The 22857-nt window shown below is 38.8% G+C and overlaps 2 protein-coding genes and 1 long non-coding RNA gene across 9 annotated transcripts in view; 2 read left to right on the top strand and 1 right to left on the bottom strand.

Moving 5' to 3' along the window:
- The window catches only part of LOC111341931 (uncharacterized), a 40346-nt gene extending 28117 nt beyond the window's left edge, over positions 1–12229 (top strand). The window contains exon 5 of one of the 2 annotated variants that reach the window (XR_015999691.1): positions 12091–12229. This is a non-coding gene — a long non-coding RNA (uncharacterized LOC111341931). Of the gene's footprint in view, positions 1–5844; positions 5980–12090 lie in introns of those variants that run through there. The other variant, XR_015999690.1, reaches the window with a different exon arrangement.
- Positions 1–13827, bottom strand: part of LOC111341930 (DNA polymerase subunit gamma-1) — a 45294-nt gene extending 31467 nt beyond the window's left edge. Inside the window, exons 1-11 of one of the 5 annotated variants that reach the window (XM_088756034.1) lie at positions 12968–13827; positions 12044–12239; positions 6802–7050; positions 5774–6036; positions 4455–4766; positions 3319–3582; positions 2455–2824; positions 1498–1658; positions 1202–1255; positions 998–1115; positions 141–276 (exon numbers count right to left, since the gene is read on the bottom strand). In XM_088756034.1, coding sequence (XP_088612160.1) covers positions 141–276; positions 998–1115; positions 1202–1255; positions 1498–1658; positions 2455–2824; positions 3319–3582; positions 4455–4766; positions 5774–6036; positions 6802–7050; positions 12044–12239; positions 12968–13578 — 2734 coding nt within the window. In that variant the 5' untranslated portion in view covers positions 13579–13827. The remainder of the gene's footprint in view (positions 1–140; positions 277–997; positions 1116–1201; positions 1256–1497; positions 1659–2454; positions 2825–3318; positions 3583–4454; positions 4767–5773; positions 6037–6801; positions 7051–12043; positions 12240–12967) is intronic. The other 4 variants (XM_088756032.1, XM_088756033.1, XM_088756031.1 and 1 more) reach the window with 4 other exon arrangements.
- Positions 13828–13926: 99 nt separating this feature from the next.
- The window catches only part of LOC111341939 (asparagine--tRNA ligase, cytoplasmic), a 21526-nt gene continuing 12595 nt past the window's right edge, over positions 13927–22857 (top strand). Inside the window, exons 1-14 of one of the 2 annotated variants that reach the window (XM_088756037.1) lie at positions 13939–14127; positions 16409–16607; positions 17208–17299; positions 17835–17903; positions 18333–18425; positions 18970–19059; positions 19367–19445; positions 19637–19707; positions 19871–19957; positions 20294–20380; positions 21637–21693; positions 21787–21827; positions 22313–22349; positions 22685–22762. In XM_088756037.1, the coding sequence (XP_088612163.1) occupies positions 16430–16607; positions 17208–17299; positions 17835–17903; positions 18333–18425; positions 18970–19059; positions 19367–19445; positions 19637–19707; positions 19871–19957; positions 20294–20380; positions 21637–21693; positions 21787–21827; positions 22313–22349; positions 22685–22762 (1059 nt within the window). In that variant the 5' untranslated portion in view covers positions 13939–14127; positions 16409–16429. Of the gene's footprint in view, positions 14128–16408; positions 16608–17207; positions 17300–17834; positions 17904–18332; positions 18426–18969; positions 19060–19366; positions 19446–19636; positions 19708–19870; positions 19958–20293; positions 20381–21636; positions 21694–21786; positions 21828–22312; positions 22350–22684; positions 22763–22857 lie in introns of both variants that reach the window. The other variant, XM_088756038.1, reaches the window with a different exon arrangement.

The following is a 22857-nucleotide window of genomic DNA, read 5'->3' as shown; positions in this document are numbered from 1 at the left end:
CCTTTAAAAGGTATTTTGTTATGTTTGTGTGTGTACTTTTAGGCAACTAGACTAAAACACGAGTCACGTGTACACAGCTGCCTGCTTTACGTGTAACTACAACAGTAATTTTGTTGCCCTTGTACTTGTTGAAAACTTACCATGTATCCCGGCAAAATGCGCATCCCCTAAAATGGCAGCAATCCAGAGCTCCTGACTATCTACATCAGCCCCTACTAAACAGTACCCTGGAGGAGCCCGTACCATGGCCTTCAGTTCAGAACCAACACGATCCTCCTAAAGGAGAAAAAGCCACAAATAATGTCCAAATAACAAAATGATGCTCGGGACAAACAAGATTTATGCGTCTAGCAAGTTGTTTGGGCCCATTTCCCCAATCAGTCTGGAGTACGGAAGTCCAGCACAAAACTCTAGAACAAAAATTAACCTTTCAAATCGACACTCTTAGTCCCCACGATATTAACTAACGTTCTTCATTCAATTAATTTATTCTTTTTTCTCACCAGTAGCGTGGCTCTATATTTCTGTATGTAAACCACACACATTCCAAAATTCTTCGATTCGCTCTGAAGAAGGGCTAGCGCTGAAACGTTAGCTTTACAAACTTTCTACGGAGGCCAATTTACATTTATCAACTCGGTTGATAAACCTGAGTATCTTGTCATACCCCCCACCGTCACAGCACCACAGTTTCTTTAGAAAGTTACCCCCTTTATCCAGTTGCGCTTGCTTTGTTTCAAGGCGTCCTGAGATTCAAAAAATTAAAAAAGTCGCACTTCCATCTCAAGATTTCAAATGTAAAACTACAACCAATCACGGCTAAATCACACATGTTTTCCCTTCGCTTTAGACAGTTTGCCTTTTTTTTTTTTTGCTTTATTCTTCACTGGCTTCATATGATCGTGTGATGTTTGTCTTTAATCGGTTCGCCGCTGGATATTTTGGTGTTTGAATCGAAAAGCGCTGCAGTACAAACGCAGCAACACTTTGTTCTTACTCTTGGATTAGTGGCCGTCATCCAAGTTGGTTCCACGGCTCTCCTTGTTACTGTCCCAGCTGTGATGACTCGAGGTAAGATAGCACCGTACATCTCATCAGAACTGAACTTTTCAGATCTGCGATCCGTAGAAAAAAAAAGTCACGATATTTTATACCGGAAACATAAACGATACGAAAAACTGTCAATAAATTGACTTTGTACCCTGTTATTTCTGGGGGCAAATCCGTTTTGTCGAACCAGACAGCCTGCTGTGATCTACAGAACGAAAAAAAAAAAATTTTTATCATTAATTGAAGACTGCAGAATAGGCGTGATTTTTTCTTTCGCTTCCAATCGCCTGAAAAATTTCAAAAATGTAAAAGGAAAGAAAAGAAAGAAAAAACGCCCGCACTAAAGGCTTTTATTTACGCCAAAAGTTTTTCAATTAACTTCGCATTATTTTCCAAAATCTATCCACTTCGCAATTTTTTTGTCAACCTCTAAACAGTGATTCGCACCTGACTCTTTTCTGTGCATTCCTCCAAGAAGAAATCATCTTGTTGATGATAAGCGTCTTGTGAGCACTATGATCTCCTGATGAAGACACCAATGTACCATCCTCCATCTTGCTGATATAGTCTTTAGCCAACGGGTTACCACAACGATAATTCTCACCATTCTGAAGCAAAACAACTCCCAGAAGTGATTTACAAGTAACTTCTCCCTATAATATCCATACATTATTCAGTATATGGATGATAAGAACAACTTATCATGTGGAAGTCATTTTCCTCATCTACCACCAAATTCTCGAAACTAATTTACAAGGAAATAATTTGGATATATCAACAAAGTTGAAATGGTAAATTGACCACCGTAACGATTACGAAAGCTGACGTTTCGAGCGTTAGCCCTTCGTCTATTTGCTCCGACGAAGGGCTAACGCTCGAAACGTCAGCATTTGTAATCGTTACGGTGGCCAATTTACCATTTCAACTTTGTTGATATATCCAAATTATTTCGTTACCCCCACCGACGCAGCCCCAAACAGTTTCTTTCGAAACTATCACCCTTTATTAATTTACAAGGACATGCCTTAGCAGTTAGAGGGGAGAATTAAAAATCAAATTTTGGAAGTTAAAGAGATAACACTTTATCTTACGGACTTCATTTATTACTTAACGAAACTGGGTAACTTCCAGCAGTTATTGCTCACTAAAGTTAGGTACACGAGACGCTGTTCAACTGAGAATTATTAGCCACGAAAAGTTGTTAAATAATACGGTGTAACAAGATCTAGCATGGACCCAGAGGGCATTAAAAAATACTCAGGCCATGCAGCTTCATATTGGTGGGTGGGTCTATGAAGACCCACCCACCAATATGAAGGCGAACGGGGATAAGCGTGAGGGGAAAAAATTACGCTTGTTCTGCTGTGCAGGTTAAAGTTAAGAGTAGTTAGTGACGAACGGTACCTTGTGTGGAATACGGAAAAACCATACTCCTGGGAGATTGACATCATTGTAAGGTCCTACGCCATGATAGAAATCAGGTCTGCTATCCGCTCTTGGAGATGTTGTGCTCTTAACTCGGGGTACCTTTTCTGCTGGGGCTGACTCTGAATCACCCTCTATGGTCTCATTGAGGTTCTCTGTATTAGGAGATATTTTCTTGGTTGTCAGAGTTTTTGTTGCTCTCATTTCTTCCAGTTCTGATCTATCCCAGAGCTGATCTTCACTAATGCTGTACACATTCAGCTCGTCATCATCAAACTTTGAATCTGACTCATTTGTTTCTTTGGGAGTTACATTCATACTGTGTTTCTTCCAGAGATTGTCAAATGCCCTAAAAGGTACATTAAGGAAGTTTATTACAATGGAATCCATCGTGAGACAGTTTTGTTACCTCGTGATAGTGCCGGGAATACTGGATAAAAAAGTTTTGTCCGTGAGTGAGACCTAAGATGTGTTGTTTGATGTTGATGCCCGAAAAAAGCTTCTTTTTCACTAGTTTGCATCTTATTTCAAAGAAATAACCCTAAAAAAACTTATATTCTCCTATTGGCGTTCTTGACTATTCTTGATTATTTGTTCTTCAAAGCTTGTGATGAATTTACTACCAAACGCAATCAGTTGTTTAAACAAAATGGACATCAAAAGGATCAGATCATTTCTGATAAAAAATTTGAGAGATAAATTCAAGAAAAAAATATAATCCATCTTGTTGAGGAATGCAGTGCTTGTAAAATTGTGCCAAACGACAGAACAGTAAATTAAGATACTTGAACCAACATTCACAACACCTCTGTATGCCACTATTTTCCTACTTTTCACTCCTACCTTGTTGGGAATACTAATTCTTGTTTCTGTGGATCTACCAAGTCCTCCTCGTTGCTCGGCAAGGTCATAGGGCTGGACGTCAGATTGTCAGTCCTTCCAGGTACAAGATATCCCCAGCCATGTTTACGATTGTAGAGCAGAGGAAAGCCATCCCATGTCATGCGTAATAAGGTGGGTGCCACCTGGCATTGTGGGCTGATGGACACTGGTCCTTCCTTCCACTCACCTTTGTCTGATGGTCCCATGCAAAGAGATCTGTACCAACTGGAGATAGAGTGCCACAATATTATTAATTTGCAATCTAGACTTGTTGCTTAGGGGTACCTTCTATTGACACATTTTACTTTATTTTGCAAAAACAGTTATGCTGAATGTAGGCAGGAAATTAGTTTTGTAGTTCTCCACAAGCCGGCAAAGCCAAAATAATTAAAAAGGTATACGTGCGTTTGAAATAAGTTTGACCAGATTTTTAAAACATCATGGCCTCTTGCCAATCAAGAATGAGAATCGAGTTACAGGCAGCATATAGATTATATTCTAAAAACAAAAAAACAAAGGTTTTAATCATAATCATTGTGAGTCATTTTTAGAATTTTAGCATTAGAGTTAACTTTGTCCATGGCTTCATTGCAAATATCATCATCATTATCGTCGTCACCATCAGAAACCGGAAAATTAAAGAGGCAAAACATTAAGACCAACCCTTTTGTCAAAGACTTAAGTGCATGGAGTTCACAGCAGAGTGCTGATCACGAGAAAACAAAAAGCCCTTCCTTTTCAGAAGTCTGTTGGGTAAGTAAAAAAAATTAAGGACAAAAAATTGATGTTAGCATGCCACAAAGAACTGTGGGAGTGAGGCCAACTTATTGAGCACCCCACTCCCAGAGTTCCACGCTGATCTTTTTTGACCCTCTTGACAAACTTTACCAAAAAGGAGGGACTACTCCCATCAGATCAAGTTTCAAGATGTGATCCACGAGTAATAGACTAAGTTTAACTTGATGCAGACCCTTGATGATATGAGCTCCTCATCAGTGAAAAAAGTACACACTTTGAAAGAAATGGCAGTGCAATGAAGTGTATAGTGTCAGAGATCATACTCCTCGACTTAGAGTTAAAAGCCCCTGGCCACTTACTTAGGATAACCTGGTAACTTCTGCCGTCTTTTCCACATGACATCTGCTGCTGGTGGGATTCTTGCCAAGATGTCAGATGAGTTTTTCAAACCTTCTACTACCTCAATATTATTGTCGTCAATCATCTCATCATCAAGAACCTCAGAACTGACATCTTTGCCAGTTGAACCAGTCAGGATTGATGGCAAATCTTCATTGACACCTTTGCTAGAGCTTTCAGTTTTCTTTGTCTTCTTAGGAGGTTTTGGGTTTTTGGTTCTGATGTCTTGGACAGACCAGTCCAGCTCCCACAGCCAAGGATCCTGTTCATATCTTAAAAAGACAAATAAGTTATAGTTCGGTGTGCATGTTCTTCACTATGTCCTCTATTTATGCTTTGCTGAAAACTATTTCAATCTAAAGATCTCATAAGTGATTCTCCTTACTGTCTGCCATGTGGTTCTTATGATGTTAGTTTGGAGAATTTAGTATTGTATTCCCTAATAATCCCCTAACTGATATTTTTATTTATTCTCCTTGCTTGTCTGCTTGCTATTGTATTGATATTGTAAGCAGAAATTGAGTGGAAATGAGGAGAAATTTTCTAGCTCAAGTCTTACAGGCCTCAAGCCTGATTCTTAGTCATCTGTCCTATAAAGTTTTGATGCATGAGTGAGTCTCAACATTTTTTAAGCCTTTCCAAAAAAAAGTTAATTTGTAGGTCAGTTTTCAAAAGTTTTGAGCAAAGAAAGTTAGCCTGCAGTGCAGGCGGATTTTGGCGGGGCGAGTGGATATTCCCATCGGTTGTTCAGGCCACCATCTTGAATTAGAAAAAAAGTGGAGAGTTGGGGTGAAGTAATAAGTTTATCAAGCTAGTGGGAGGGAGAGAGAAAAATTGGGGAAGGGGGAGGGAGAAGGGAAGGAAAATTCCGGTTTTCCTTCCCTGTCCCCCCACCCACTCTGGCATTCTCGCATTCTCGCCCCAATTCTCCCAGTCTGCAGCGAATCCAACATGGCAGCTAAACACTCGAAAGATGAAAACCACCAAAACTGCCTGACCGGCAGGCTAGAAGGAAGTAAATTAAGATCCCTTAACTCCTAAGATCTGATTGTTAATTCTCCCCTCTTGCTGCTACACATTTCCTTGTAGATTCGATAAGAATTTGGAGCTATATCAAGATTACAACTTCTACCTGATAGATTAGAGTATTCTCATTACCTCTTTGCTGGATAATGTAAGGATATTATAGGGTGAAGTTACTTGTTAATCACTTCTGGGAGTTAAAGGGGTAATAGGTAACTTTTCAGATAATTAAATCAGAATCAAGAATCTTGCAAACCTTTTGCCGTGAAGGTAGTTACATGTTTCATCAGCTAGTTTCATCAAAGAACACTTCATTTCCTTCTCCAGATCTTCATAAGTGTCATCAGCATCTCGGATGTAGTTTTCCCAAGAACGATCAACAGGAAGATAAGCTGATCCCATCTCTAACATCCCAGCAAAAGACACTGGGTGTGGGAATCTATCCAAGAACTTTGGCCAAAGAGCAGCAAATACCTCTTGAGTTGCTGCCGTATCATGTGCGCAGTATGTTACTAGATCCTGTCAACAAATTGAAATGAAGAGTGACTGCATGTTGGGCACAAAGATTTGGATTAGAATTTGGGGTGTACAATAAACTATATTCATATATTGAAAGCTTGCCATCTACACAATAATGTAGAAAACCTGTGTATGGTTGTTGGCTACTGAAAAAAATGCAAAGTGTATGTACACAAGAAACCAAAAAAAGATCTAAGGTACAAGTTTGACTGTGTAACTAGGACTCCTAGCATGACCTGTAGAGGTGTATGGCAAAACTTTTCAAATGTCTTTCAAAAAATTGTCCTAATTTCTTTGATTTCAAATGGCCAGCCAACTCTTAATTACAGTGCTCAACAATTTGTGGCAACTTTCACTATATAAAAATGGCTACTTCACCCACTCTATGAATAATGTCGAGAAAACACTTATATTCACCTCGCCCTCTGTCTTCAATCACCACTGTGCAGATAAAACAACCCAGGTTTGAGGTACTTATGTTATATGTTTTATTGCATTTGTAATAAAATTTGTAATCACATCCCATCCTGCATTTTGGGATGTTCAAATGCACTGCACATTTGCACTTTCTCATAATCTTTCTTCATACAGCTGTGGTTCGGCCATTACCAAAAACAGGATTTTTTAAAACAAAGTCCTACACTGCAGAATTTACAGCTATACATGCATACCTCAATGTGTTACCATTGATAAATAAATTAAACATTTATAACAGTGGGGTATTGCATGCATATTAGACCTTCCTTTTCTGAACCCTTGCCATACCTGAAAGTTTGCCCTAACATCATCAAGCGTTCCATCTACAAAGATTTTCACCAATGACTTGTCTAATTCATCACCACCACAATAAAGGTGATGAAGGTCTACCAGTTTGTTTCCTGAGCCAATCAGCATCCAGGGCACTTTTCCAATGCGTCCTGCCTTAGCTGATTCCCAAAGATTACGTTGTAGACTCGTCAAGCCAGAGATACACATGTGTAGACTTAGGGTGTCTAAGAAGTATGTTTTAGGTCCCTGAAATATAATAGTTGAGGCTATAAGTAACAACATCATACATCAATTCTTAGATATCCATGCAAGGAATTAGGATAATACCATATCACTCCTAAGGAATCATCCCTAAATATAGTCAAACCTCCATTAAAACAAAGCATAAAGAAATGAAACCTGACTGAATTGTTAAAAGACACCTGCGTGGACTGCGAAATCTGCTCATAAAATTAGGTTTTAGCATTCTGTACAATGTTTTAGCCATCTAAAAGTATTATCAGTATGTTGAACTCGAACCTTTAATAGGCCTTACTTCACTTAGAACCTAACTAAAGACTAAATACAAGATGGCAGTTACGATAATAAATAGCCATAAAGTGAAACCGCTGGTCATGCAAAATGCGGGCAGGGCACAGGGAGCCCAGCCTTAACAACAGAACGGCAATATTACAACATTCTCCCTCCCTTAAAACGTAGCTAACTAACAGGGGGAGGCAGTGTTCAATGTTCTAAGCTTATAGTCGGCAGTGTTCTACCATCCATACCGGGATGGTGGCTTAATCACACGAGTGGAGCGTCTTACAGCAGGTGGCGTGACCGAATCATGATTAACTGCTCCATCTTGGCACTCAGTTGGCAAATCTTTGCTTTCAGGTGGTTGTTGGTCCAAAGGTATCGGAGCAGGGCACTGTGGTTCATTAACAGTTGGCACGATGACTGGAGGGCTTTGTGCCGAGGCTTGTGGGCACGGTGCTAAATCTCTGATGGATACAGTTGACTCTCGACCATCCATGTATTTTACGCGTGCATATGTAGGGTTTGCTTCTTTTAGTTCCACTTGGTCAACGATGGGATCATTCTTGCTTGTCCTCACATATCGACGAAGCAGCACTGGTCCAGCTGATTGTAGCCAGGTAGGCAGTGAGGTGCCATGTGACGAACGACGCTGGAAGTTGAAGAACCTCTCATGTGGAGTTGAGTTGGTAGCAGTGGAGAGGAGGGAGGAGGGATCTTATTGAATGAAGTACGTCTGGGAGTATCATCTCCCATTTGCTGTCAGGCAGGTTTGCTGACTTTAGGGACAAATGGACGGCCTTCCATATTATGCCGTTATAGCGTTCTACTTGGCCATTACCTATTGGGTGGTAAGGTGTTGTCCTGCTCGTAGCAATGCCTCGCCGTGATAGGTATTCTTTGAGTTCCTGGGACATAAAAGAGGGACCTCTGTCTGAGTGGATAAACCCTGGTGTTCCACAAAGAGTAAATATCTGGTCCAGGCACTTGATGACAGTTGATGAATTCATGTTTGGGCAGGAAAAAGCAAAAGGGAAGCGTGAATATTCGTCCACAACTGTCAGCATGTAGGGGTTATTAGTGGTTGTGGGTAATGGGCCCTTGAAGTCAATGCTCAGTCTCTCCATTGGTTGGGTAGCCTTAATGAGGACTCCTTGCTCTGGTCGATAAAATTGTGGTTTAAGCTCAGCACAGGCTCTACAGTTAGAGCACACCTTCTTGACATCCTCAGTAGAGTAAGGTAGGTTCTTTGACCTTACAAAGTGCAACATCCGTGTGACACCAGGATGGCATAGTACAACATGAATTTCGCTGAGGCTCGTTGTCGGCATAGAAGCTGTGAATGCTCGGGTAAATGAGTCCGGAGCAACATTGTCCTTCCCAGGTCTGTACTCCACTGTATAACTAAAGGAGGCCAGCTCAAGTCTCCAGTCCTGAATCTTATTGTTCTTTACTTTGGTACGTTTTCGGTTGTCAAACATGAATGCTACTGACTGTTGATCTGTCTTTAGTGTAAAGTGTCTACCTGCAAGGAAATGGCGCCATTTTCGGACCGCCTCGATAATGGCCATGGCTTCTTTCTCCACAGCAGGATAGTGTAGTTCACTTCCTTGGAGTGTCCAGGACATGAACGCAACAGGTCGGCCACCTTGATTTAGTGTAGCTGACAGAGCGGTTTCTGATGCGTCGGTCTCCACTATGAAGGGCAGACTTTCATCAATTGAGTGAAGGGAAGCTTTCTCCAGCTCCTTTTTCAGTGTTGTGAATGCACTTAGGGCATTGCCATCAAGGGGAAATGTAGTTGCTTGCGACAAAGGCTGTATCTTTTCAGAAAAGTTTGGTACCCATTTTGCGTAATATGCAAACATCCCAACAACTCTTTTGAGAGATTGGAGGTTTTCTGGAGGAGGAAATTCTCTAAGGGGACGAAGTCTTTCTTGGTCTGGGGCGATGAGGCCATTGCCAACGCAGTAACCGAGTAGGTTGATGGACGTCTTAGACTCTACTGTCTTGCTCTCATTCAAAGTGAGCTGTCGTCGTTGTACAGCTTCTCTGAATTTCTTGACATTCTCATCATGCTCTCGCTGGTCATGCCCTGCAACAGTTATGTTATCCAGGTATGGGAATGTATCCTTCAAGCTTTCTTCCTCTACAAACTTGTCCATTGCTCTCTGGAAGACTGCAACGCCATTTGTGACCCCAAATGGAATGCGGCAGAACTGATAGAGTCTACCATTGGCCTCAAACCCAGTATATTTCTGATCGGCATCTTTGATTGGCACCTGGTGATAAGCGCTTTTTAGATCAAAAGTTGAAAACACCTTATACAAAGCCAAATTGTTGACCATGTCGTCGATACGGGGCAGGGGATAAGCATCAAGTTCTGTGTACAGGTTAACAGTTTGTGAATAATCAATGCACAGGCGTTTCTTATGGCGCTGTAGGGGGTCTTTTGAGATGACAACTTGAGCCCTCCACGGAGAGGTGCTAGGTTCAATAATGCCTTCGGAGAGTAGGCGGTTAGTTTCTTGATGTATGAATTCTTGGTCCTCCTTGCTGAACCGACGTGACTTACTTGCGATTGGTTTGCATCCTGGAAGGAGATTTGCAAAAAGGAATGGTTCCTCAATTGAAGCTTTTGCAAAAGCACACACTGGTGTTGAGTTGGGAATTTTGAGTTCAGGTTTTTTACCTCCATACTCTATGACAACACTTTTATGCTTCCTTTGGAAATCCTGGCCGAGGATGATATCACTGCAGAGATCCTTTAGTACCCCCAGACGCACAGATGGGTAGAATTGGTGGCCTATCTTGATATTTACATAACAGTGGCCAAGGACTTTCGTTGTCAGAGAGGTGAGAGCCATAGATAGGTCCTGATCAGACTGATGTAACTCAAGATCCATTTGCGTAGCCACCTTTTCATTTATGTAGCTGTCTGAGCTCCCAGAGTCAACGAGAGCAGTCAGAGTGACATCACAGATAGTGGCCTTAAGGGATGCTTGCATGAGACTTTGTGGGCAAGCAGCGCTTATTGAGCAGAGAGATGGTGAGATTATTGAAGCCGTTGTTTTAGTCATTCTTGACTGGCATACTTTAGCATAATGACCACTTTTACCACAGTTGTTACAGGTACAGTTACGTGCAGGGCAGTCTTTCCTATTATGAAGAGAGCCTCCGCAGAAATAGCATTTCCTTGAGGGCATGACAGCAGCAGTCATGTGATTATCGTTTGGTGTGGACATTCCAGCACTATTTTCGAGAGCCGAAATTAATGCCGCTGAACTGCCAGGTATTACATAAGCTTCGGAATTCTTCTGGGCTAAGTCCAACGCGCTAGCTTGGTCGAATGCAGACTTCAGATCAAGTTGTCTATTCTCCAGAAGTCATTGTCGGATTAATGGAGATAGCAGCCCATTGATAAAAGAGTCACGAATCAGTTCTTCTCTGTATTGTTCGGCGGTCACGTTCTTTACATTGCAATCCTTACTTAACCTCCGAAGTTCCTGTAGAAACTCGGAGAGTGACTCCCCAGGGTTTTGACGTCTCGTTGCGAGGAGATGGCGAGCAAATATTTCATTTGGAGGTTTGACATACAATCGATTAAGGGCTTCAATGGATGATTCGTAGTCTGGGCAATCTTCGATGTACTCGAACACATTATGTGACACATAATTTACAAGAGTGCGATGTTGGTCGGGAGCTCGTTCACCACATTCTCGAATGAAATTCGTAAATTTCTGGAGCCAATGCTTCCATTCTTTCGCTGCTGACGGCGAATTCGGATCCAAGTCAAGACGTTGTGGCTTTAGCAGGGTTTCCATGTTGCTGATATGAGAACTAAGTGAAGTAAATTGTTGAACTCGAACCTTTAATAGGCCTTACTTCACTTAGAACCTAACTAAAGACTAAATACAAGATGGCGGTTACGATAATAAATAGCCATAAAGTGAAACCGCTGGTCATGCAAAATGCGGGCAGGGCACAGGGAGCCCAGCCTTAACAACAGAACGGCAATATTACAACAATAAGGCTCTAGTTTTACAATTGAAATTTTACTCTAAATGTGTAAATAACTAGTATATTTATCTTTAAACTTCTTTACATTAAGTAACTAAGTAGTGTCCCCAATTAGTTTTTACACTTGTAAAGCTAAATACATTGACACTTGAATAAAGTGTTTTTCTTTCTTTCTTACTAACGGCCAGCTCTCTACAATGGCCACCTCTCCACAATGGCCACTTTTTTCAGTCCCAGTAGGCTGTCCATACATTCATTTAAACCTCTCTATGAGGGCCAGCTCCCCACAATGGCCACTTTCTTCTGCCCTAAAGGTGGCCATCATAGAGAGGTTCAACCGTATGCACTACCATTGAAGAAGCACTACATTAAGGAGTGATATTGTGTTCTTGAGCTGGACACTTTTAAATCATTGAATTCTGTTCAAATTATAATTGGGTTCTGCCCAACTGTCAAGATACCTTAAAAAATGCTATGGGGTAGTGTGCACTCAGCTAGTATCCCTTCAAAGGATAGCAGAAATACTCCTAGTTGTTTAAACTCTAAGAACCTGCATAACCACCAGCTCCTTGTGTTTCATATTGACTTTACCATTTACCTTTTTTCCTTGAAGTAAAGTTGATCAAACATGTGTTAGTCAAATATCTTCTAAATAAATTAATTAGTTTACACAGTTTAACTAACAATAACCAACCGTTCACACCTTGATATAATATTGTTCTTTAACAAAAGATCTGTCAAATCCAACAGAATGGCCCACGACAAGCCTTTCTTTCCACTTGGTTGAACTCCACTCCTGACCTTCGGGCAGCTCCAATGGAATATACAGTTTAGGAGATGGTCTCAGAAACATGTTGTAGTTCTTGTCTTCTACAAGGCTTGGACTAACCCAGCTATACCTAAATAGAAGCAATTACAGGTGTATTAACAAGCAAACATTAAGTACTAAACTCTTCATTCCCTAAAATGAATTTCAGGGTACAATATAATTAAATAAATGTACCTTTGTTCAAGAAGATCCCACAAAAAAGGGGAAATACAATTATCACATGGTACATTTTGTAAACTTTTGCATGATAAACTCTCTACAAGGTGGTCATTGGCCAGGGCATTTATTTCAAATTTAGGATAAGCTAGGGCACATAATTGAGGGGGGTAGGGGTGGGGTGTTGAATCAAGGAGAAATGCTCCTTAACTGATCATTCTAACAACAATAATAATAATAATAATAATAATAATAATAATGATAATAAAGAGTATTTCTATAGCGCACAACTCTAATAAATTGCCTGTGGCATGACAACAACACAAGCTGTGTCTTATTGTGCAAAGCAACACCCAGGTTGGTAGAAAGTTTATAAATTGAAACAAGTTCTGTGTAGTGCTAATGAGCACTTCTCTTTGAAAACAGTGGTAGGTAGAAACTGGTCAATAAAGAAAGGGGAAAGAGTACCATATAACTCCATACATTAATTAGGCATTCCACTTCGTTGTCTTTCACGACAAAACTTTAAAAATAAAGTCTACTAGTCTGAATGCATAATTAATGTATGGGGTTATATGATACTCTTGCCAAGAAAGGCGCATGTGTGTAGACCCAGGAACAAAAATTATCAGTTATCATTACCATGCCTTAGGAGATACAGCCACTGCAATCACAGGAAATGGTCCTTCTTTCATGCACACTTCGACATCAAAGATCAAAGCATCGTCTCCTGGCACATCCACTGAGGAGGTGACCACTCCCTCTTCACCGTACACATACTTAGTCCAACCCGGAGAAAAGCTCCATTCATCTGGTATGGCTGACAGCGTCGTTTGCGCCAACAACTGAGCTTTCTCAAAGTATGGTCTACTCTGCTCTTCCGCGATCTTTCTAAAGTGCTCATCGATATTTGAACCATGCAGAGGTGGAAGTTGGAAATCGACATCAGGCAGAACTGATCCAGTCTTGCCCCACAAATTATGCACCCCTAAATGTTGTTGGCATATTTTGACCGTTTTGGAATCGTAAGCCTCTGATTTACCGTAGAATACTTGAATGTGTAGTGCTGTAGACAGCATCTGAATTTCGAGAGGGTTAAACCTCTTTTGTTCGTCTTCTAAGCTTGCACTTTTTGAGTCATCTTGGATTTTAGAAGAACATTGGTGCCTCACCAGCGCTGGCCGTCGATAGCAAAATTGAACTCGATCTACGGCTCGTGTATTACGAACCAATGCTTCAAAAACACGATACATCTTTTATGACGTTGTCATCCCTGCAAATTTCCTACATGTAGCGATGGAATTCCAGTGAAAAACAGAAAAATCCTTCAGAACGATATAATGGCAATCCCGCCATTCTAACAATGTTTCCTAGTCGGGGAGGGCTAAGAGATTTGCATGTTCCCAATAAAAAGTGCAACAAACCACCAAACATGAGGTAATATACCCACCTCTATCACCCGTTACAAAAAAATATTTTCGAAATATCTGAAAGTCCTATCTGTCTTCACAATAATTTCAAAATGTACTTGAAGCGATTTTTTTTATTAGTTCATCCCCTATCTCCCCTCCCTCGTCCCTTAAATTTACGCCTTACTTAGAAATCCGCTGACATTTATTTCGAGACGCGGCCTGATGCAACACCCGTTGGAAACGTTGTAAAAAAAGTCGTCAAAATTTGAGTAATTTAGTAATTTTCCCCTCATTTAACCGATAAGTTAAGTATAAACAGCGCGGAAAGAAGAAAAACGAGGATGGCTGATGATTCCTTGAGTACAGATATGGAAAAAATGGACGTACAAGGTAAGGGAAGGTCCACGTGATTCCGGAAGAATCGAATAGGCTCTTGTTGAACACTATGCGGATATATTGAACCAGCTTTCGACATTTCGCGAGTAATTCGTTTACTACGACGAGTGATAAAAGACTGCCACTCCGGAGTTTGGGCAACAGCCGAATGTTTTGAGCACGTTGTACAACTGAGGTCAGGCATTGACTGATTTTCAAGTCATTCGATAATCGATATCTATAATTTGTACGTGAATCAAAAGCCAATTTTTGCATAGATACAGTTTTACCACGCCGTTTTCGTTTGAGGTCCGGGAACTGTGGTTAAATAATTTTTTTACAGCTGCGCACTTCTTGCATTACGCATCAGAAACCAAACCTGAATTTAGTTCAAGAATTCTTATCAATTAATCGTCCAGTGGACGACTTATTTTTCCTTACCCTCTTAATTAAATTCACGGAAATATTTCCGTATAACCCCATACCAATCAAAAACAAAGCCGTAGTCCCGTAGGAAATCTGTTGTTTTGCTTCAGTTTTCCTTTATCCAAGAATTAAATGCATAATGAAGTATGGGGTTATACGGAAATCTTGGCAAATTCGCTGCTGAAATCGAAAGTAAACGTCTCAAATGTTTCGATAATGCATTAAGTTTATCGCTTTAGTTGGTTAGGTTGTTTTGCACTTTTGCCCTCACCTGAGAACTTTTGTGAAATATTTTAAATATCTTTTGAAAGGACATTTTTTGGCTTGCTGTTTTTGTATTTTATGTTTATCATTGTAATATTTGTCATATCCTGATTGGAGAACAGAGCACGCCTTACTGTGATAATGATTATTGTTCTTTTATTAGCAATAGCCCATTTCCAATAGCCTCATTTTCACAACGAGGCCTGGTGCTCAACCATTCTTGTGAAAATAAGTTTAATTTGCATGTGAGTGAAAACTTATAATCTATGAAACGATGAGTGTCAGGACTTGTTTTGGAAATGAGGCCAAGGATAATTTGGAAATGGGCTATTGTAAAATTGCTGAAGGAAAAATGAATATAGTCAAGTCATTCTGTCAACAAAGTCTTGGAGATCATTTGTCAATATTAACTCAGGCCATCCCCCTTTCCTTTTTTTCATTTAGCAACAAACGCATTTCCTGATATTGGGTTGCTCGAATTGAAAAAAAATAATCACAAGAAGTCTCTGAATAGGAGACCTGGTACCACAGCATCATTTTAAAAAGTGAATATTTATATAATTATTTGGATTAAAAAATGCACAATTTACTGTAAAAAGATATTCCTGATTTTGTTCCCGTTTTTCTCTACCATGGTAATACTATTATCATTTTTCAGATTGAAAGTTAAAAAAGGTCCAACTACACCTTTCCTTTTTTTTTTTTTTTGAATTTGCCAAAAAAATTGGCTTGGTCAGACGACACTAAACAGAGAAAAAAAAAACAGGATAGCTTTGACACAGAACAATTGTTTTAAGAGAATATCAAGTAAACCCCTTACTCTTAGGATCAGTGTGCATATATTCTCCATACTGTTCTCTATACTTTTCCTAAGGTACTTCCAGGGAGAATTTGTATAACAATCAAGTATTTTTTTCTTAATGGTCCTGCACTGAGATGATTTTAGCCAGTTATTTCATAATCCTTGACCAATCAGAGGATGTACTTCTCTATATAACCAGCAGTTACACTTAGTAATGTATTATTATCAAATTACTGTACACATATATATATATTCCACAGATTATTGAATATTTATTCCTTGATGACAGTAAACTTAAGAATTAGTTAAGGGGTGAATCAAACTTCTCGACAGAAAGAATTTTCACACTTTGCAGCAAATCAGTGTTTTGCAGCATATTTTTAAATTGGTAAATCTGTTTTGTTTTTTTCCAAGACTGATTCACTTGTATTTTTTAAGCTAATCCCCTATTCTGGGATCTTACTTGCACCCTACACTGTGTTAAATGGTTAACATTGGTATTATAGATTTTAGCACTTAAGAACACAGTTACCTAGTTTAAACATGTATTTTGTTAATTGTGAAAAAGTCTATTAGTCAGTTGTTTTCTAGTTTCCATGTATGTCTTTTTAAGTGGGGTTCTTTATTTCTTGTTCTGGGTTACCCTTGCTGAAAAGTTTTTTCATCTGCTTCTATTGATTATTCTTTAAACAAAATATGACGTTTGCAAAAAGACTTCCGAATTTTCATCCTGTCAACACCTTCAAAAATTCCACAACATTCCACAAGATGTATAGCCGTCTCTCTGTTTGAAATTTTTTCCAGGTCCTAGCTAGTTAGCTAGAGATGCGCAGCTTTTCCCTTTCCTATCTTCGAAGGGGGACATGGCTATGCACCCTAAAGCTGTCTCATTCAGCTCACTGCTGTAAGCCATATAGGCTCGTAAAGGCCCGTGCTCAAGACTGTACATATCAAGCTAGCTTAACAAGGGCCATTAGAATGTATTGCCCCCTTAAAAGCATAGGTTAGTGAAGTGTTGACCAAAGTATTACATGCATGCATGTTCTTGTAATGTAATTGCAGAATGATACAACTCATAGATAATTATCACGCCATTTCTAGGTAGCATTTTTGTCAGTATTTTTAAAAACTGCATTGAGATATTAAAAAAAAGTAATTTGCACTCAGTTGTGAGTAGACTTTATTTGTATCAGTGCACTACTATGAACTTACCCTTAAACTCCCAAGAGTGACCAAGACAGAATTTCTCCTTACGATATCAATACAATATCAAGCAGACATGTGACGAGAATCAAGAAAGAATATCAATGAGGGGATTATTGGTTGATTTGATACCAAATTCTCCAAACCAACATCATGAGAATTGTAAAGGAGACAGTAAGGAGATTCTTGAATTAGATCATGGGAGTAAAAGGTTTAATGATCCTTTCATTTGTTTCACCACAGTATATTTTTAATTAGAAATTTACCTTTAGTTGGTCAATATGTGACATGGATTAGTTGTACAGAAAACTCCATGTAACAATTTATCAGACAATGAATTCTTACTGGAATCGTTATAATATGTATTCACCATTTTTTTCTTGGAATTGTTTTCTATTAGCCAATGGCCCAGTGATATACACCTCTGAAAAAGAAGGAAGTGATGAGTCTGGAGATGGATCTGCGCAAAAGCCATTTAAATCTATTATGCAGGTATATTTTACACAAATTTTTACCACAATTTTTACATTTGGTCAATTGTTCTGACTCAGTTTAGTGGTTGGTTTGAAAATGGATGAATAAAGCCCCAGCCAAACGAGAAATGTTGCGCCTCGCAGCAAGACGCAACATTGTTGGGTCACCCATCATTTTCTCATTTGGCCACCCTGTTGCGAGTTGTTGCGACGTGTTGGCACTTGTTAGATAAAGTTTGACGATGGTCAAACTTTCTTCGCAACAAGAGCCAACATTTCCTTTGTTCATGTCTACAGTGCGTGAAATTTTCTCCTTTGGCCAGGTCAATGCAACATGTTGCACTAACGCATGTGTATCGCACACTCAAAATTTGTGTCCACAATGCGGATTCGTGAAAATGTTGCGTGTTGTTGAATATCGTTTGGCCACCCTCTTCCATGATAACATGTTGGGCGACCCAACAATGTTGTGTCTTGTTGCGTGGCGCAACATTTTTCGTTTGGCTGGGGCCTAAAGCTGATGGAATTATGTGGCATTTTTTTTCTTGTGTAAGGCTTTGCGCATCACTGATGGTGAGGAACCTCTTCCTCAAATTATGGTGGATGGGAAAGCTGATGGAGAGGTACTAATAGTGGTTGTTAATTTACATTCTTAAACATAGTTAAATTGTAGTTTGTTTGTTTGTTTGTTTTTTTTTTTTCAATCTAATTCAGTCAGTTCAAAACTGCAGTTCAGAGCCAGCTTATCATAAGATACAATGAGAAATTTTTCTGACCCTCACCTTATTTGTCAATCCTTGTTCCTTTCTTGATTTCCCTTGATTTAAAGCTACTTTATATTTTAGTCAGATAAAATGACTCCAGGCCCACTTTTTCTTTGTCTAACATTCCTTTTTTTTTGTGGACTTCCCGAGATCTGAAGAACACCAGATGGTGCATTTCTAACACTGTTAAGAGTATTACTTGTTAATGAGTGATACATGAGGATTACATACATTGTAGTTGTAATGAATGCATTTTGGGTTGATAAATTTACTTCACTTTGATTCCAGAGGTATGAAAAACTTGCCAAGGCTCAGCTAAAGAAAGTGACCAAACTTTATGCACAGGAAAAAAAGAAGTCAGAAGACAGAGAGAAGAAAGAGGTGATGAATTCTATTACTCTGACTTTCAGTACAATTGATATGCAAAAGTGGTAATCATGAATTTTAAGGCTAACTGTTCATGAAGTTTCAAGGGAAAGATAGTAGGTGTACTTATTCCTCTTTTCTGTAAAAATCAGTGGTTAATTTATGGAATGCATAGTCCTGGTGGTCTTTCTTTTCCCAAATGACCACTTACAATAACACAAAATTCCTGTTAGTAGTGAATCTAGGGAACAGATAATGGATCTTTGATCTTTGACTGTTTCTAATTTTCCTTACTATTTGATAAATGCTTACCAGTCTACTTTGAACTTTTAAGTACATGCCTGTAGTCATGTAGTATCACAGTGCGACACTTATGAGATACATTTACTTAATATGCAGTCTCTAACCGGCTCCACTATACTGGAGATCATGCCAGTGCAGGCACTCCTTCACAGTAACGTTACTCTAGATATAGAGTCCTTTGAATTAGGAGTTTTGGTGCTTAAGAGTGTCAGCTACCAACAGATACTAACTAGTGTCACCTTGTGTTGCATGGTAGGCTGAAAAAGCCCAGCAAAGAGAAAAAAATCTGGAAGAGGCCAAGAAAATTACAATAAAGGAGGATGAGAGTTTGCCAAAAGCCACAAGGGTAAGCATTTAAACGCAGGCATGGTTGTGTTCATTACACAGTACATGATTAAAAACCATTAGCAATTAATTGGTGAAACTTTTTTATTTTTTGCTGCTAAGAAATTCACATTTGCACATGTTAATAAGCACTGAAAAATAATGTGAATAGAGGAACTTATAATTTTTACTATTGTTGTTGTCAAATTAATTTTAAAGCTACTTTAAATTTCTTTCATTGTAAAGCTATAAATTTCTTTTTTTTTAAAAAGGACACTCAAACTATTAATTGAAAATGCATGTATTTTATTTTGAAATGATATAAACAGATACAGATTAGTGAGTCAGTGGCTAACCGTGATAAGAGAGTGAAGGTGTTTGGTTGGGTTCACAGGCTTAGAAGACAAGGTGAGTTCATGTGGATAGTACAGCAGAATGTTCTTTAGTCTATATACTTTAGGTGTTATGTCACCATTATGGCTCCACAAAAGCAATTGAAAATATTCAACAGGCTGAATTTTTTATCTCTCTTGGTATGACTGAATGTTATAATAGTAATTTAATGTTTTACGATGTATACCCTTGTATCTATCCACTAGGTAAAAACCTGATGTTTATAGTTCTTCGAGATGGCAATGGGTTTCTTCAGTGTGTCTTGTCAGATCTTTTGGTAAGCAATGCAAAGCAAAACTCTGGTACGTACTTGAATCTAAGTATTAAATGTAAAATTTTATGATTATGTTGAAGCTAGCTACAGTGAAGGATGAATACCTGTACTTTAAACCCTAACCATATGTTAGCTAGAGTACTGAATTTTCTTTCTCACCTTTCAGTGTCAGACCTATGAGGCTGTAACATTGGCCACTGAAGCTTCTGTGTGTCTTTATGGTGTAATCAAGGCACTTCCAGAAGGAAAAACAGTAAGGCATTTTTGTATTCCTTTATCATCTCATTGGCTGTTCTTTTAAGAATAGGTCACCATGATCCTTCCCCACTTCTGTGCATCCTAGGCCTTTGTTCCATGGTAACCATATCTGTGGCATTTCTTGACCTACCCCCCCCCCCCCCCAACCTTCCCTCCTCACTTGTCTTTTAACAGTCCTAATTTGCTTTCTTTTCCCTTGCTTTCTAAAGAGGGCATATTTGGTAACCTGCATTATGGTTTTTCTTGGAGGTATCCTCCTGCTTTGAGTTGGAATGAAACATTTTAAAAGTATTTCACATTTATCTCAGACTTGCTTAATTTTTCCCTTCAGGCTCCAGGTGGACATGAAATGGCTGTAGATTTCTGGGAACTTGTTGGGGAATCCCCCGCTGGTGGAGTTGATAACCTAGTAAATGAGGTCAGAGGTTCAGAGAATGTTCCACTTCACTTTTTAACTCCCATGGGTACTGTAATTTCCGGCCATTTACCCACACGGCCGATTATTGCATGCAGCAAAAAAAAAAAAGTCAACAGATTACCCGCACTGGTGGATAACCCTCACCTTAAAAACATAGGAAATTTGTACAAAATCACAACATTGCATACTTGACAGAATGCGAATTCGTGACTATGCACATTTTGTGCGAACAATTGTTCGGCACCATGTTGATTTCTTTAAAAAAATTGATATCTCTGGTTCTACTGGGCCTAACATGTCCCTTAAAACGGGAAAATTCTCTTCAGCTGAAGCTAGTGTTAACTGGAAATTTGTTACTGATGCGCCGGTTATCCTCGGTTTATTTTTGTCACCATCAAGGTTTTGTTTATGTGCGTGCAGATAGTAATTTGTTCTTCGTGCAAGTAATTGTGCGTGAAATAAACTCGAGTCGGCATCATGTTTTAGTGGCGCTTTGTGGTACTCTTAATACAATGAAATTCATCTGAGAGGTGGAAACGCAGGTAGGTCAGAATTCTCTTCAATTCAACTGCCAGTAGATTTCAAAATTGTCACATAACCCACACCTCCCTATTACCCACAGTGGCGCGTGTTTACGGCAAAATCAACAGATTATCCGCGGGTAAACGGCCGGAAATTATGGTAACCAAGACAGAATTCCTCCTCAAAGTGTCAATATGATATCAAGAAGACATATCTATAAATAATTTATAATAAAGAAAAATCTCAAGTAGTTGCTTTTAATTAATGCCAAATTTGCGGAAACTAGTATAATAATTACAAGAATTGTCTGGCAGACAGTAATGAGAATTGCTACATAAAATAAATGATATCTTGGGAGTGAAAGGGTTAATAAAAAGAAATCAACTTTGCAATTTATAATTTGTGTAATGTTGATATGCCGGATTTAGGAAAGTCTAAAAGCTGACTTCTTTTGCACTACCTTGCCACAACTATTCATATTTTTACCAAAAAATGTTACAAAAAAAGTCATGTATTTCTAAACTGATTACACATTTAAAAGAAAGTTTATTCATTTCGATTCAAATATTGGAGCAATTTACAAAAGCTGTGAACTCACATTATAATTTACAATCAACTAAGAAAGGTTTTGTGATACAAGATTTCAGTGGTCATACTTACAACATGAATTCTGATGGAAAAAAGGTAAAACTATAAGCTTAGCATTTATTAACTTAGTGTTGATTAATCCACAGGAATCTGCCATAGACACTCAGCTCGACAATAGGCATATTATGCTCAGAGGTGAAACGGTGAGTTTCATCTTGAATTTTTCTTTTCTTGAATTGCTTCTTAATTGACAAGTTTGAGGCATGTTCGTGAATTGTGATATTTTTGGATGCTAGGTTTCCAAGATCCTGAGAATGCGCTCAACAGTTACACAATGGTTAGTATGATTCATCAAGTTAAAGTACCATGTTACTTCCACTTGTTTTGTTTTATTAATTTGACAACTTAACTACATGTAGGTCACAAATTAACAAACATGAGCCTTGTTCATGTGTGACCAGCAGTAACAGGATGTTTTTGGAATGATTCCGGATGGTAACAGGTGATGTCGCCCCCTCACACATTTGCCCTGAATTTTGCTGCCTGCAATGAAATTCTATCACCCCAGAGTATAGTTACATCACCCTTAACTTTTCATGTAAGGCTTTATAGGTATTTTGAGATAAGTTTTAAAGCTTGGAGGTTCAATGGCCAGTGTCCAAACCAGTCAAACAATTATTTCTGAAATAATCCTTAATTTATTATAGTGTACTAGTCGGTGATTACATGTACCAGTTATACTGTAACAGATTTTTTGTAGTTACAATGAAAATAAAAATCAAAACTTGTCAAACTTTATTAAAAGAATTTCATTGCTTTTAGTTTCAGAGCTCATTACTTCAATCGCAGTTACGTTGAGGTAAAAATATACATTTTTTAATTAAATAGGAGTAATTAAAAGTAATTCATATTTTTTGTTGCACATGACGTTTAAGTGCAATTTTATACTTTCACTGCAAGATGTGATTTTCTCCTGTGTTGTTTTTAAAAGGTAATGTTAACTTATTAACTAAACTGTGAACCAATTTCATCTGACACCATCTCAAAGTAAAAATCTTATATAGAATAAGGACATTGAGTTCAGCTAAGCTCAACCAATGTAGTTTGCACATTCATGTCAGTCCAAGTAGTAATGATGTGATTTAAATTATTGTCAGCAATTATTTTTTTTTTTATTGATTTGTCTTTTGTCAGGTATTTCCACCTACCATGGTGCAGACACAAGTGGAAGGGGGATCCACTCTGTTTGATTTCAATTATTTTGGTGAACCAGTAAGTTAGGAACTTTGTACACTACCTAGGTACAAGACGTCGGACTTTTTACAGTTCGTTAACCCTTTATGCCCTAACATTAGTATGCATGTTCT

Source organism: Stylophora pistillata, chromosome 4, assembly GCF_964205215.1.
Source record: "Stylophora pistillata chromosome 4, jaStyPist1.2, whole genome shotgun sequence".
Classification (NCBI taxonomy): Eukaryota; Metazoa; Cnidaria; class Anthozoa; order Scleractinia; family Pocilloporidae; genus Stylophora; species Stylophora pistillata.
The sequence above is the reverse complement of the archived record's forward strand: the minus strand, read 5'-3'. Positions and strand labels throughout refer to the sequence as shown.